This window comes from Mobula birostris, chromosome 17 (genome assembly GCF_030028105.1).
Source record: "Mobula birostris isolate sMobBir1 chromosome 17, sMobBir1.hap1, whole genome shotgun sequence".
NCBI lineage: Eukaryota > Metazoa > Chordata > Chondrichthyes > Myliobatiformes > Myliobatidae > Mobula > Mobula birostris.
Window position 1 is genome coordinate 36,651,571 of NC_092386.1, and position 16,493 is coordinate 36,668,063.

At 38.7% G+C, this 16,493-nt stretch overlaps 1 protein-coding gene across 4 annotated transcripts in view; it reads right to left on the reverse strand.

Annotated features, from left to right (window-relative positions):
- Positions 1–16,493, reverse strand: part of carnmt1 (carnosine N-methyltransferase 1) — a 39,863-nt gene that overhangs the window by 11,230 nt on the left and 12,140 nt on the right. Inside the window, exons 5-8 of one of the 4 annotated variants that reach the window (XM_072281528.1) lie at positions 13,438–13,616; positions 6,963–7,076; positions 6,599–6,666; positions 6,453–6,492 (exon numbers count right to left, since the gene is read on the reverse strand). In XM_072281528.1, the coding sequence (XP_072137629.1) occupies positions 6,635–6,666; positions 6,963–7,076; positions 13,438–13,616 (325 nt within the window). In that variant the 3' untranslated portion in view covers positions 6,453–6,492; positions 6,599–6,634. Of the gene's footprint in view, positions 1–6,430; positions 6,493–6,598; positions 6,667–6,962; positions 7,077–13,437; positions 13,617–16,493 lie in introns of those variants that run through there. The other 3 variants (XM_072281527.1, XM_072281529.1, XM_072281526.1) reach the window with 3 other exon arrangements.

The window sequence follows — 16,493 nt, forward strand, 5'->3', positions numbered from 1 at the left end:
GTCGACGTTTCGGGCCGGAACATCGACCGATCTTTTCCATGGATGCTGCCCAACCTGCTGAGTTCCTCCAGCGTGTTGTGAGTGTTGCTTTGACCCCAGCATCTGCAGAGTATTTTGTGTTTACCTTATCTCAGTAAAGATGGAAAAATAGTAGATTAACTCAGACTCCGATATAGCAATGTTGCTCCTAACCTAGCTTATCCAGTAAAGCCCTCTTTACAAGAGCTGCCCCACTAACTAATGCTGCAAAAGACTAATAATACAACTACTCAATATAGACTCCTCCATCAAATATCTTCGGTACAGTGGAAGTATCTCAAGATGTAGAGGCTGGGAAATTTTTAATATTGACTCTTGACTCCATATTCTCATGGCATCAGTGGATAACAGAGGAATGGAAACCTTATGCATGATTACCAACTTTTACAGCTGATATACAATACTGTAACAAGACAGTTTTGAACTGTTAGGTCTGGTCTCAATTTGTCAGTTTCAGATTCATTTATTTATCACATGTACATAGAAATATACAGTGAAATACATCATTTACATTAACCACTAATACAAACTAAGGATGTGCTGGGCCAGCCCGCAAGTGTCGCCACATATTTTAGCACCAACATAGCATGCCCACCATGTTCACAAAAATAACAGAATAGCAACAAAAAAAGCCCAGTTCCTTCTATACACAGACACACATGCACACAGTCCTCTAACCCCAGGACCGGCTGTCTTCGGCCACCGGCAGACTCACGGATTTGCAGACCTCAGGCCTTCAACTTCCCTCGTGGACTCACAGACCTCAGCCATTAGGCCTTGACTTCTGGGCTTCCATTTGACCTTTGGCTTTGATCTTCGAATTCGACCCCAGGACTCACCAATGATGATGAATGGTGACCCTGACCTCCAGGCCTCTAATGCTGTACTTTCTGATGATCGAGACCCCGAGCACCAGGCCCCCAGTCTTTGCTGACTCCCATACCTAGGCCATCACCATCGCTTGTACATCTTGCCCACATGGAATACTGTTCCTGAAACATGCCAATGACTTACTGAGTTGGGATGAAGGGGTGGTGGCCACCAGTCTTTGTCTTTTCTAGTCTGACAGCCCAACATCCACCTACGGGTGTCCTTTATCTTTTGTTCATGTCTCTGGCCTACAAGCACTGAACAGAGACCCAGACTCTAGCCTGAGTTCTAACTCCTCCAGCCTGTGTCTAAACCTTAGCCTAACCCCCAACTCCCCTCTCTGACCCTAAAACCATCCTTATGAACCTAAAGTACAACTAAGCTACGACCTTGACGGAGACCACAGCTCAGCACCATCCTTACCCGAAATCCTACTGCCAAACAGAATTACACTGTCAGTGTGAAAAGGAGATTTTGTCTCTGCAAAAACTGGGCAGTTGTTACTCCTACTAATGCCCTCATGGAAGGAACTTCTCTCCTGCAGGCCCAGTCTGGTAGGTGTGTTGCTCAGAACTGTACGGTGCAGTGCAATTCAGTTCACCAAAGCCAGTGTTAGGCCATACTGGTAATAGCACTTTGAAGTAGCACCAGCGTAATATTGCATCCTTGCTGCCTACATTGCTTTTAAGTATTGCTCATCATGGATGAACACCAACTTATCAGCTGAAGCGAATCGCAGGCAGTAAATATGCAGAAAGTTTTCATTCTTCTTTTCGTAACTGATGTTATGAGGATATGTGGTCAAAAGTCAATGTAGAAAATCGTTACAGAAGCATCAGTAAATGTAGGTAAAAATGAGCTGTCAGGCTAGTGAAGCTACTGTACAACACAAGACTATAGGTATGCTAAATAGCAAAGAAGAGTGAACAGAAATTAGGACTAAGAGATCTCACAACAAACAAATCAGATTAGATCTACACAATTCAGCCACATCCAATTGTAACTATGGCCAGATGTACAATTCAGAGGGGCAGGGAGGCACCTCAAAGATGGCAGAGGACAGTATGTGAGCATTAAAGACAAACCTGTTCAAAGAAAGCTAATCTACAGGCAATTCAATTAATTCCACATGATATGAAGAATTAGCTCAGAGCATCATATACTAAAAGACTGTGGGATGAGAAGTTTGCATTTTGTGAATCTGCCTTCCACAATTAATCATACTGCAAGCCAAGCTGTTGAAGGACGTTTACATATTGGCATTGATGTAATAATATGAAAAACTACCTAGGTACATCCTGCCCATAAACAAAACAAGAAAAATCCAACCACCTGTCTCCTCCCAGACATCAGCAACGTAATCAAGTGGCGAGCAAGTAGTGCTTCCTCACTGATAACTTAGCTGGCAATAGTCTACTGTGTTTTCCCAGGATAACTAGACACCAGATCCTTCTATTGCTTCGGTTGAAACAGATAAATTGGACAGATCTCAGAAGCTTGGTAAAGTAAAAATAACTCTGCTGTCATGAACTTAACAATTGATCATAGGGCTCAATAAAAACAAAATCAATAGGCTTCAAAGAGGGAAAAAAACACATAGGAAATCAGTTATAATTGTTGATGGTCACTTGTCTCAGCTCTGGAAAATGATTGTTGGACTCCAAAGCCCAACAATCTTCACCTGCCTCAACAATGACCTTACTGCTATCATAAGATCAAACTCAAGAGTTACACCTTCAGTCTAACTTCATCCATGCAAGTTTTACCCAGCTACACTAACCTGATTTGTCTGCATTAGGATGCTGCTTGGTCTGCTGAGTTCCTCCAGCATTTTATGTGTTGCTTGGATTTCCAGCATCTGCAGATTTTCTCTTATTAGGCTCTAGATTAATTGATGCTTTTCTAAATGATGGTTTCTAATATCTTCCAGAAATGATTTCAGTAATTTGGCCTCCATTGCTTAAGTGGCTTGTAATTGCTGTTATCCTTTCTTTCCTTCTTAAACAATAGTACGTTAGAAGTCTTCCAATCCTCGATGCTATTCCTGTAGCCAAGGATTATGAAAATGATAGCAAGCCCTTCCATATTTCTTCCTTGCTTCTTTTAAAAGTCTGGGATATATTTTGTCCAGATCTAGCAATTTACCCAATTTCAAAATCACTAAAGCCTTTCATGCTTCCTCATTTACTGTGCTTATCATGGATAATAGTTACATTTTTTTAAACTTATACTCAATGCTAGATCTATTCTGTTCTTTGAATGCTCCCAAGTATTCATTAACAACACTTACCTACATACTGCACAGTATCTTATCATTTTCAGGCCCTAAAGACCCGCTCTCTTACATTTCCTGATTCAGTGGCATTTTACTAAACACCTCCATACAGATTAGGTGTGCAATCTTTAAGATCTGTTGCAACCACAACATTGGACTGAAGACACAAAAGCTTAAAACATGCACCACCAGACTCAAGGACAGTTTCTATACTGCTATAACACCAACCTCATATACATTAAAGATAAATTCTTATCCTGACAATCTACCTGCACTGCACTTTATCTGTTATTGTTTTTCCTGGTATTACTTATGTTTTGAAATGATCTGTATGGATGGTTTGCAAAACTTCATGGTTTTTCACTGGTACATATGACAATAATAAACCAATACCATTTTCCAGTTCTGAACAAAGATCATTAAATTGTTTTACTCTACACATATGCTGCCATGTCGGATAAGCATTTTCTACATTTAACCTATATTAGTCAGATAAGTTTAAAAAATATAGACATACAAAGATACAAGGTGTGATGTAATAGATATATTTAAAATAAGCTTGTATTCAAAATGACAGATGATAACAACTGAATACTCTGGAGTAAATCAAGCACTGTATAGGTTGCACAGTGGTAAAAGCAGGTTAGGTATTTGGAATTTTTCTTCTTTTCTCAGGTGATTGCAAACTTACTGAATTAAGTTTCTGGTCGTGTTATGTGTACTGTCACTAGATACATTAAAATGCATGACAAGCTTCATGGTTCTGGCAGAAACCTTGGTGCATTTATAAGTAATATATTTTCTTTTTGAATACTTTTTATCAGTTAGGGAGCTGACAAGGATGCTTCCCTTTCAGTCTGAAATGACTATTGCATTATAAATTATTTTTAATTTTATCAGGACAGAGGTAGCAGTGAGCCAAGCCACCGTGAATCAAATTGCTAAAGGGATGACAGCAAATTGAATGGATAAGTTCATCCAACATTTTAATATACACATATAAAAAAAATACACTGGATTACTTTAATATTAATAGTATGAAATAAATTAGTATTAAAATTCGACTTTTAATTTTGTAAGAGACACATTGGCAGAGAAAAGAAAGAAGTAGACATTAATAAGTACAACAAACCTATAGGAATCATAACCGATGGTGGTTTAATCCGAGAAATGATCTTTTTAGCTTTGCCTCTTTGTTTAAAATAAAGTTACTCTTCCAATGAAACTTCAAGTCGAAAAGAAGACTAAACTTAGATTTCGTTTCTGGTACAAAACTTTAAGTGCTAAGATTGTGCATTGGGTATTTGGGCCTGAATTCCTTAGGACTTTTTAATTTGTTCTAGTTTCTATAAATTAATACCTATCTAAATTCCAAAATGAGATTTTGCTGAAAACCACAGAGAACAAGGACCGAAGATTAAAAAAACAGACGACTTTAGTTTAGTTTCTTGTGCTGTCAAATGTAATTACATGTTTTAATCTAAGAAATAAAACTTATACCATTTATATTTAATGTTCTTTCCAGAAATACTACTTCTTGACTTACATTTCAAAAATAATATATTTTGTTTCCTGTGCGCATCATGTTGAAACAAATGAGACATATTAATAAAATGGTGCTAAAACTAACCATATAATACTATTTACTTAATTTACATTTTCAATTCCAATTCCAAAAGTTGTGAAATCTGGCTTCTAGTGTGTCAACCTGATAACTGGTTTAAGCTTTAGCTATTATATTTCAATTTTGAATTTTTTGTTAAGAACATAATCCTTACAGAAACAGTTCAAATAGTTGTCTCTGGGAGGTGAATATATTGTTTTTTTTTCATTTCATAGAGCAAAAGAAAACTTTTAACCTTATATCTGAGATTTAAACAAAATACAATTTCTAAGGATGGACAATACTTATATGCAAACTTTGTTGATTGTGTAGTGAAATTACATAAAAGATTGCGGTGATTCTTCATTGGCAACTAGTTTAAGAAAGAGTTATACTAAAACTGTACCAGTTAAGCACATTACTGTATAAAACAATCATCTGGCATTGTATCTGAACATGTCTGAATACATCAAAAGATATTTAAATCCTCACTGATTCATTGAACAACATTTAATGTTTGTTCCACCCTGTTTCAAAGCAGACCAATCCAATTAAGAGAATTTGGAGAAGTGTGACAAGTGATAAAATATCCAGAGCTTCAAGTTATGAAGGCACCTCAGAATAAATTTTATTCTCTAGATCAACTAGAAAGGGAGATGTAATTATGACTTTTAAAATGTTTAATGATTCAGATAATTAAGAGATAAAACTAAGCATTTAGTTTAGAGTGGAAAGCATAGTTCAAGAGTAAAATTAAGGAGACTAGGAAATAGCAAGAAATCTCTCTCCACTTAGTAGACATGTAAATATAGGAAAAGTTGCATTAATAGCTTAAAACATTTGGTAAGGGGAGGTTTAAAAAAGTATAAGAAAAAGCATGGAATAAGATTATTCCTACGTTACTGGAACCACAAAAATACTTATAAAAAGCAATTGTGTAATAATGAATACTATGGGTTAAACAATTAGATGTGCATCTTTAGAAGCACAATCAAAGGATAATTACATAAAACTTACTAAGCATGGTAGGGCCACATTACCCCAGCATGTGAAAAAAAACAAGCCTCGTTGGTCCAAGGATATTTTTTAACTATGTATTCTTTGGAAAACTTACTGAAATAGTGACAGGCTACCTTTCATACAAATGCATATACTTGATTCAATCAACAGTACAAAACATACATTTAAAAAATATTTAGTTCTAGCCCTTTGAGAACAAAATATATTAGTTAGAAAAATGTATAAAAATATAATTTTTATGTCCAAAATTTAAAACTGAATAGTCCACATTCCTTAGTTACATATTTTACACTTCTCTAAAATATCTCTGCAATATATGTATTTTCAATATTAATCTAGTCTTTTAAATAAAAAAATTGTTCATCATTACTTCGATGAAAATGTCTGAATAAGCAATACTTGTATTGTAGCCTGAAACTGCCCCACTGATATCCCAGTATTCCTTTAAGGAGAATAAGATGCAGTATCTATATTTTTTCTCCATTCAAATCATTAATAATTTCATAAATGAGCATTCATTATGATGATACACATTTTGGTTTATGTCACTTCTCCAATCTGCTTAGTTTATATATAAAATTAAAAAGTAAAATAAAACAATCTGCAGAATAATGGTCACCTACAAAGAGTCTTCAAGGTGCTTTCTTTATCAGGTTTTGCACTTTGCACGAAGTATTTGTGTTGTCTATATAAGGAAATAGGTGGAAAAGCATCAGAGGAACATAATTTAAAATACCACTAGTGCTCTGTTACATTTAATATTGTTAAAGTACATTTATTAATGCAGATACCATTATGTTCACATTTTACTTTGTCATGGCTATCCCTCAAGGAATCAAGGCAGATGTGATCATTATTTCTGAAGAAAACAGAACAAGACATACAAAATGATTTCCTCAGTATATATATATTCATGATTTGTCATTGTCATTTATATGCCAGAGGTTTAAAAATGGAAACGTTCTAAACAGCTAACGCAGTATTCTTTTTTAAACAGTCCCTGAAACTGTTTCAAATGTTAAAACATTTCAGCCTTAAACCATGGGATATGTACTCAATTTATAATTATAATATTTGTTGATGCACAGTATACTATTTTAGATGGTTAGCAAAAAGTAATTTTATATATAAACATGTTATTTAGACAGTACTTACCAAGGTTTATCCATATTCCTCCAAGTTTCAGAATCTTCCATATAGTTTCAATGTAATCAATAACATTATGAGCTGTGTCAATAAAAAAACATGTTGCCACACAATCCCATGCATCTGTTGATAAAATAGAAAGGCTGAAGTAAATATTTCTCCCATTTTTATAACAATTGCTAATGCAAGAAAATAAAGGCTATAATATAAAATTCAGATTCAGTTGCACTAAAACAGTCATTACAATTCATGCTGTTAACTTATATTTATAACATAGGTTAACTTGAGCATACAGAAACAAGGTACTATTGGAAAAATGAGTAATTATATCAGACTATACCAAAGAAGATATTGCCAAAATCTCATATGCAGGACAGTGTGAAAATTGGATAGGAGATGCAGGACAGACTAACTATACTTAAAATGAACAAGTATCTGATCTGTGTTGTTGGACTTGGTGGTGTTGGATATTGTAACAATGCTTGCCATAAGATTTTGCTGCTCCATTGATATGGGTGTTGCAAAGAAACACAACATGACAAATGTAATACTCTTATTCACACAGGGACACAATGACACTCTTCCAAGGCAGTCAACTTCAATTGTGAAAAAGTTTTAGAAATGAGGATTAGGGGAAAAAAAATAGAAACTTAAAGAAACTTAGTTCATAAAGGAAAGTCAGCAGAGAACTGTCAAAGGGGAATTGTCCAACTAACCAAATTGATATTATTCAGTAGGGAGAGAGAAGGCAAACAGAACGATTGCAGTAAATATTAATTATATGGATTTTCAAATAGAATTTGATAAAGGTTCACAGAAAAGACAGATTAACAAAACTCAGGCCCAATGAAATTCATCAATTAGTAGCAGAATGGATAGTAAAGTGAAAGTAGTGGTTAATAGCTATTTTTCAAACCAAAGATTGAATCTGAATCAGAATCCATCTTAATATCACTGGCATACACAACATCCTGAAATTTGTTGTTTTGTGGTAGCAGTACATTGCAATGCATAATAATAACAACTATAAATTACAAATGTCAGTTTCACATGAAAACATATTAAATGGTTCAGTTTTAAGGGGTGCACAAGAATGGTAGGGCCTGTGTGTTTACAGCAATTTACTAAAATCTTTGAAAGTGTCCAATCACTTTGCATTAGAAGCTAGTATGCCAATAGACTTCCTAATTTTTGCACTTCCTGCATATATACTTTGTGATGTATACATATGAAAGCTATCCATAGATGATGTTTCTTAAGATTCCAACAAGTTTACGGATTATATGTAAAATGTATCTCAAACAGATATTTTTCTTCTGAGTCCCCTGTTATCACCCCATCACCATCCTGGACACTTGACCATAAGTCATTTCTCACTTTCTGGATTGTGACAGACAGCACTCAATAAATGCACTCCTTACACACGCGCATTTGCACACACACAAACGTTGCCTTGTCATCCTGTTGTTGCTGCACTACACTGAGTTTATGCACTTTAGTGTCTTTCATGGAATATTCTCATAATGGGCCCTAAACCAAGCTGATGCACTCGGGTTTGCTTTATTTTATGATGCCTTTCCTGCCATACACGGCAGAATATTCCAGTTGTTTAGTAATGGAGCTATGATAATATGTATATGGTGTTTGTATACTGTATTTAATGTTGATACTTCTGTTTATTTCAGAATATGATTGTACCTACATTGTGGGGTGCATTCATGTGTAGTCTTTACCCCTTTTCATCTATTACTTCCCCCTGGGTCCCCTCTTTCTTCCCTTTCTCCCATGGTCCATTCTCCTGTCCTATCAGATTCCCTCCTCTCCAGCCTTTGACCTTTCCCACCCACCTGGCTTTAACTATCACCTTCCAGTTAGCCTCCTTCCCCTCCCTCTACCTTTTTATTCTAGCATCTTCCCCCTTCCTTCTCAGTCCTGAAGAAAGGTCTCAATCAGAAACATCAACTATCATTTCCATAAGATGCTGCCTGATCTGCTGAATTCCTCCAGCAATTTGTATGTGTAGTCTTAAATAAACTTTGTCGGTAATCCAAGACAGTATGTCCCGGTATAAAAAAGGAGTTGACTGCCCTCAGTAGGGAAGAGAGATGGGGTTGCCAGGAGTTCACACTTGGCAAGAATAAGTACGGAGCTATTATTTTTTCATAGATATCTTTTTGTAAATATTGGCTGTTTACTTTTCAGCATTTTTGTTTTTTTTTATAAGTTGGATTTTTGATGCACCTAATAAATACCCTTGCACTAAAGTGCAAAGTGACTCCAGCCATTTTTCCTTTGGTCACCTAACATGAATAGAATTTCTTATTTCTAGACCTGTTGATTCTTTCACATGAACTTTTGCATCTAAGTGCAGAGAAGTGGCTAACTATTTGGATGGGTATAATTTCTGGATTAAGTTCCCAAAAATAAGACGTAAGATCAGAAGAAACAGGAGCAGATTTGACCATTTGGCCCATTAATTCTGTTCCACCACTCTATCATGGCTGATTTATTAACCCTCTCAAATCCCTTCTCCAGGACATAAGAGATGTCCTCTTTCAAAGAACGCGGTCTCCTTTCCGTCATCATAGACGCTGCCCTCATTTCACACTTTCGGGATTGTGACAGAGAGCACTATTTAAATGCACTCCTTACACACGTGCATTCACACACACACACAAACATAGCCTTGTCATTCTGCTATCGTTGCACTGCACTGAATTTCCTCATCCTACCTTCTCTCTGTCTTAACAGTGATATCAGTTCTTCTTGTCCTTACCTGCCACCCCCATGAGCCTCCACATCCAACATACCATCCTCCATAACTTCAGTCATCTCCAAAGGGATGCTACCACCAAACACATTTTACCCCGCCCCCCCCCCCCCCGCTTTCCACAGGGATCGCTTCCCCCGTGATTCCCTTGTCCATTTGTCCCTCCCCACTAATCTCCCTCTCGGCACTTATTCCTGCAAGCGGCCAAAGTGGTACACCTGCCCACTCATGTCCTCCCTCACCTCCATTCAGGGCCCCAAACAGTCCTTCCAGGTGAAGCAACACTTCTCCTGCAAATCTGCTGGGGTGCTCCCGATACAGCCTCCTCTACATTGGTGAGACCCATCGCAAATCGGGGACCGCTTTGTTGAGCACCTCCACTCCATCCACCAAAAGCAGAACTTCCTGGTAGCCAAACATTTTAATTCTGATCCCTATTCCCCTTCTGACATATCGGTCCACAGTTTCCTCTCATGCTGAGATGAGGCCATCCTCAGGGTGCAGGAGCAACACCTTATATTCTGTCTAGGTAGTCTCCAATCTGATGGCATGAATATCAATTTCTTTAAAAAAAAATTCCCTCCCCCTCCCCTCTTTCCCACTCTGGCTTCTTGCCTCTTCTCACCTGCCTATCATCTTCCCTTTTTCCTATGGACCACTCTCCTATCAGATTCCTTCTTCTCTAGCCCTTTATATTTCCCACCCACCTGAATTCACCTATCACCTTCCAGCTATCTTCCTTCCCCTCCCCTCATCCTTTTTATTCTGGCATCTTCCCCCCTCCTTTCCAATCTCGATGAATGATCTCAGCCGAAACTTTGACTGTTTATTCATTTCTATAGATGCTCCCTGACTTGCTGAGTTCCTCCAGCATGTTGTGCATGTTGCTTTGCATTTCCAGCATCTGCAGACTTTCTCATGTTTATGATTTGCAACTCCATCCTTCTGTCTTCTCCCAGTAACCTTTGACATCCTTACCAATTAAGAACCTATCATTGGCTTTAAATATACCCAATGACTTGGCATCCACACCCACTGTAGCAATGAATTCCGCAGATTCAACATCCTCTAGCCAAATAAATTTCTCCTCCTCATCTCTTTCCTAAAGGGGCGTCCTTCTATTCTGAGACTGTGCCCTCTTGACTTTAGCTTCTCTCTTTCAAACTGCAGGGTGAACTCTATCATATTACAATCACTGCTACCTAAGGATTCCTTTACCTTATAAGCTCCGTAATCAAATCTGATTCATTAGACAATACCCAATCCACAATTACCTTTTTCCTGGTGGGCTCAACCACAAGCTTCTTTTAAAAATCCATCTCATAGGCAATCAACAAATTTTACCTGTAGGACCCAGCACCAACCTGATTCCTCCAATCTACCTGCATATTGAGATGCCCTATGACTATTGTAATATTGCCCTTTTTTAATGCTTTTCTACCTATCATCGTAATTTGTACCCCACATCTTGGCTACTGTTCAAAGACGCTTATATAACACCCATCAGGGTCTTTTTATCATTGCAGTTTCTTAAATCTACCCAGAAGTTCTCTCTAAGGATTTGCAATAATTTTTTTACTGATAGAGGCATCCACCCCCTCTGTCTACCTGCCCATGCTTTACAAAGTGTACCCCTAGATGTTAAGCTCCCAACTATGATCTTCTTTCAGTCACAACTCAGTGATGTCCATAACGTCATACCTACCAATCTCTAACTGTGCTACAAGATCTTCTACCTTATATCATATACTGCATGCATTTAAATATAACATCTTCCATCCTGTCACTTCTTCATTCAGGTCATTTATAAAAACCACGAAGAGTAGGGGTCCAAGAACAGATCCCTGAGGCATATCACTGGTAACCGACCTCCATGCAGAATATGACCTGCCTACAACCACTCTTTGCCTTCTGTGGGCAAGCCAGTTCTGGATCCACAAAGCAATTTCCCCTTGGATCCCATGCCTCCTTACTTTCTCAATAAGCCTTGCATGGGGTACCTTGTCAAATGTCTTGCTGAAATCCATATACACTACATCTACTGCTCTACCATCATCAACGTGTTTAGTCACATCCTTAAAAAATTCAATCAGGCTCGTAAGGCACAACCTGCCTTTCACAAAGCCATGCTGACTATCCCTAATCATATTATGCCTCTCCAAATATTCATAAATCCTGCCTCTCAGGATCTTCTCCATCAACTTACCAACCACTGAAGTAAGACTCACTGGTCTATAATTTCCTGGGCTATCTCTACTCCCTTTCTTGAATAATGGAACAACATCTGCAACCCTCCAATCCTCCAGAACCTCTCCCGTCACCATTGATGATACAAAAATCTCGCCAGAGGCTCAGCAATCTCCTCCCTCACCTCCCACAGTAGCCTGGGGTACATCTTGTCCAGTCCTGGTGACTTATCCAACTTGATGCTTTCCAAAAGCTCTAGCACATCCTCTTTCTTAATGTCCACATGCTCAAGCTTTTCAGTTCGCTGTAAGTCATCCCTACAATCGCCAAGATCCTTTTCTGTACTGAGTACTGAAGCAAAGTACTCATTAAGTACCTCTGCTATCTCCTCTGGTGCAATACACATATTTCCACTGTCACATTTGATTGGTTCTATTCTCTCACGTCTTATCCTCTTGCTCTTAACACACTTGTTGAATGCCTTGGGGTTTTCCTTAATCCTGTCCGCCAAGGCCTTCTCATGGCCCCTTCTGGCTTTCCTAATTTCTTTCCTGAGCTCCTTCCTGCTAGTCTTATAATCTTCTAGCTCTGTATCATTACCTAACTTTTTGTACCTTTCATAAGCTCTTCTTTTCTTCTTGACTAGATTTACAACAGCCTTTGTACACCACGGTTCCTGTACCCTACCATCCTTTCCCTGTCTCCTTGGAACGTACCTATGCAGAACTCCACGCAAATATCCCTGAACATTTGCCACATTTCTTCCGTACATTTCCCTGAGAACATCTGCTTCCAAGTTCCTGCCTGATAGCCTCATATTTCCCCTTACTCTAATTAAACGCTTTCCTAACTTGTCTGTTCCTATCCCTCTCCTACTTAACTATGGAATCCCCTATCACTACTGCATTCCTCTTCTTCCCCCACTTCTCTTCTGAGTTAGAGCCAGCCTCAGTGCCAGAGACTTGATCATTGCAGCTTTCTCCTTATAGGTCAACAGTATCCAGAAGCATGTATTTCAAAAGCATGTGTATCCTAAATAACTAATCCCATTCTTCTGTTCTTCACATATCCTTGTTAACATTCTTATCATAAAGGATTCATCCAATCCTCCTCAAAGCGACGGATACAAGGTTTTTAACACGCTTTGACAAAATATTATATATGACAATAATTTGTTACTTCAGGCTTTATTGCCGGACTCAAAGATATTGAAGGCTAGTGAGTTTGGTTCTCCAAATTCAGACCAGGTGCGTGTCTGTTCAATGAAACTGTAAGTAGTGCAGGAGACAGTGGCTGCACCCACCATGATCCAGGCCATAAAAGATTTTTTAAAAAATTACCTAGCTTTGCAATAAAACATTATGTTTAAAAAAGTATAAGGTTTCTTAACACCTTAACACAACTGTTTTACAGTTCATTATTAAACATCTAATATATATATATATATATATATACACACACATATATTAGATACATACACACACGATATAAAAATAATATTCACAGATCAAGAGATGATGTACTTACTTGGTTCTGTGTATATCTCCTGAAAATCTCCTGCTGTCATAGAAAAGTTAGCATGAGGAGGAAGACTGTGAGAATCAACATCAGGAAAACGTACGGGTCGAATCTGATCAGCTGATCGCTTATTGTTACTAAATTGATGGATCCAAGGATAGATAGTCATTGTATTGACTCCAGAACATCTAAAAAAAATTGATAAATCATATGAGCATACTCATATAAAAAATGTAAATTTTGGTACCCTAAAACAAACATGACAACAGGGAATACACAGCAAGAACCTATGAACGCTGTCATTAAAGGCCTTTGAGGCTGCTCCACTAATTCAGGTAGATTATGGCTAATGCAGTACATTAAGGTCGTATGGAAACACTAATGCCCTTAAATGGAAAATCCTCCAAAAGGTAGAGGATACGGCCCAGTATATCATGGGTAAAGCCCTTCCAAACACTGACACATAAAACACCATCGCAGGAAAACAGCATCTGTCATTAGGAACCCTCACCATCCAGGACTTACTCTCTGAAGATACAAGAGCCTCAGGACTCACACCACCAGGTTCAGTTACAGTTACTACTCCTCAACGATCAGGCTCTTGAAACAAAGGGGATAACCAGTCAACTTTACTTGCTACATTACTGAAATGTTCTCAAAACCAATGAACTCACTTTCAGGGACTCATCCTCTCATGTTATCATCATTTATTGCTTACTTATTTATTATTATCATTTCTTCTTTTTGTATTTGCAGAGTTTGTTGTCTTCTGCACTCTGGTTGGGAGGTTTCATTGATTCTGTTATGGTCAGTATTCTATAGATTTATTGAGTATGCCCAGAAGAAAATGAATCTCAGGGTTGTATATGGTGACATATTTGTACTTTGATAATAACAGTAACTTTGAATTTTCCAGCCTGATCCACACATCGCTCAATCCCTTTTGAAGCCAAAAATCTGTGGTCAGTATTCTAAATAACCACAGAGCTCCAGCACAGAAAATTCTCAAAATTTTCACTACATAGAGGAAAGAAATTCTTCATCAGTCCTCATCACTCACCTCTAAATTTAAGATATCACTCTCTTAGCATCTACTCTCCTATCTCCATCCTTTTATCTTTTGTGAATATAACTCAAACTCTGAGTTGGATAATCAACGTCAGGGGTGCATAAAAGGAGCTAACTTTCAATAAGGACAACTGAGATCTTAAAGGGAAAGCTTTGCGGCAGTTTCTCTGAGTTGAGGTGTGCCAAATCAGCAAGAGGCAGAGTGTAAAAAGAACTATCTTTCAGTCACGTCCGCACTCAAGATTTAAAAAGCAGAGTTTCGCAGTAGTTTTCTTTGAGTTGGACAATCAATATGAAAGGTGCATAAAAAGGGTTAGCTTTCAATCAGGACGGTGATTGAGATTGTAAAGGTGGAGCTTCACGGCAGTTTCTCCGAGTTGAGGAGCAATCAATCAGCAAGAAGGATTCATTAGAAAGGGCCAAGTGCAAGTAGAATGGCCATTCTTTAGAAAGTGCTGGTGTTTAAAGTGGCTATGGCTCATCTGGTTTAGGTGAGATTAGGCTTGGGTGAGTTAAAGTAACTTGTAAGTTACTCTCTTTGTTTTCTTATTTGTTCATTCCTCATCTGTCAGGGCATAGTAGTTCAATGAGAATGGCCCCAGAAGCAGTGTTTTGTATTATGTGTAGGATGTGGGAAGTCTGGGAGACCTCTAGGCTCTCAGATGAACACATCTGTACCAAGTGTACAGAGCTGCAGCTCAATGACCTTTGACTTATATGGGAGAGTGAGGAGGTGATAGACAGGAGCTACAGGGAGGTAGTCACCCCTAGATTGGAGGAGACAGGTAACTGGATGACTGTCAGAAGAAGGAAGGGGCCGTTCACCTTAATAACAAGTATGCAACTTTAGATACAATTGAGGGGGACGGCCTACCGGGGGGGAGCCACAGTGACTGGGCCTCTGGCACTGAGTCTGGTCCTGCGACTGAGAAGAGCACAGAGGTGAAGTGGACTGCAGTGCAGAAAGCAGATTCCATAGTCAGAGAAACAGAGATGAGGTTCTATGGGCGTGATAGAGACACCCAGATGACAACAAGACCGTTAGATATAGGAGCAGAATTATGTCATTAGGCCCATTGAGTGTGCTCGACCATTTCATCATGGCTGATCCAATTTTCCTCTCAGCCCTAATCTCCTGCCTTCTCCCCATATCCCTTCATGCCCTGACCAATCAAGAATCTATGGTATGTTGCCTCCTGGATGCCAGGATCAGGGATGTCTCGGATTGGGTCCATTGCATTCTCAAGGGCGAGCACGAGCAGCTAAAAGGCCTGGTACCTATTGGTACCAATAACATAGGTAGACAAGGTGAGGGGTCCTGAAGAGAGATTTTAGAAAGCTAGGCTAAAGGCTAAACAACAGGACCTGCAAGGTAATAATCTCTGGATTGCTGCCCGTGCCATGTGATAGTGAGGGTAAGAATTTGGTAGGTGAATGCAGGGCTGAGGAAGTGGTGCAGCAGGCAATGGTTCAGATTTATGGATCATAGAGATCTCCTCTGGGGAACGTACGACCTGTACAAAAGGGATGGGTTACACCTGAACCCAAGGGGGTCCAATATCCTTGCAGGCAGGTTGGCTAGAGTTGTTCAGGAGGACTTCAACTGATTTGGAAGGGGTATGGGAACTGGAGTGATAGTGCTGAAGATAAGGCAGTTGGTTTACAAACAGAGGCAACGTATAATGAGGAGAGGCTATGTTAGGGCAAAATTGCAGTCAACAGGATGGGTTGTAATGTAAAAGGCAGACAAAATCAAGAAATGTGAATACAGGAGTGAAGGTGTTATATCTGAATGCGCGGCGTATACGGAATAAGGCAGATGAACTTGTAGATCAGTTACAGATTGGCACGTATGATGCTGTAGGCATCACTGAATCATGGCTGAAAGAAAATTATAGCTGGGAGCTATAAGAATACACATTATATCAAAAGGAGAGGCAGGAAGGCAGAGGGGTGGCATTGCTCTGTTGGTAAAAAATGAACTCAAAATCATTCGA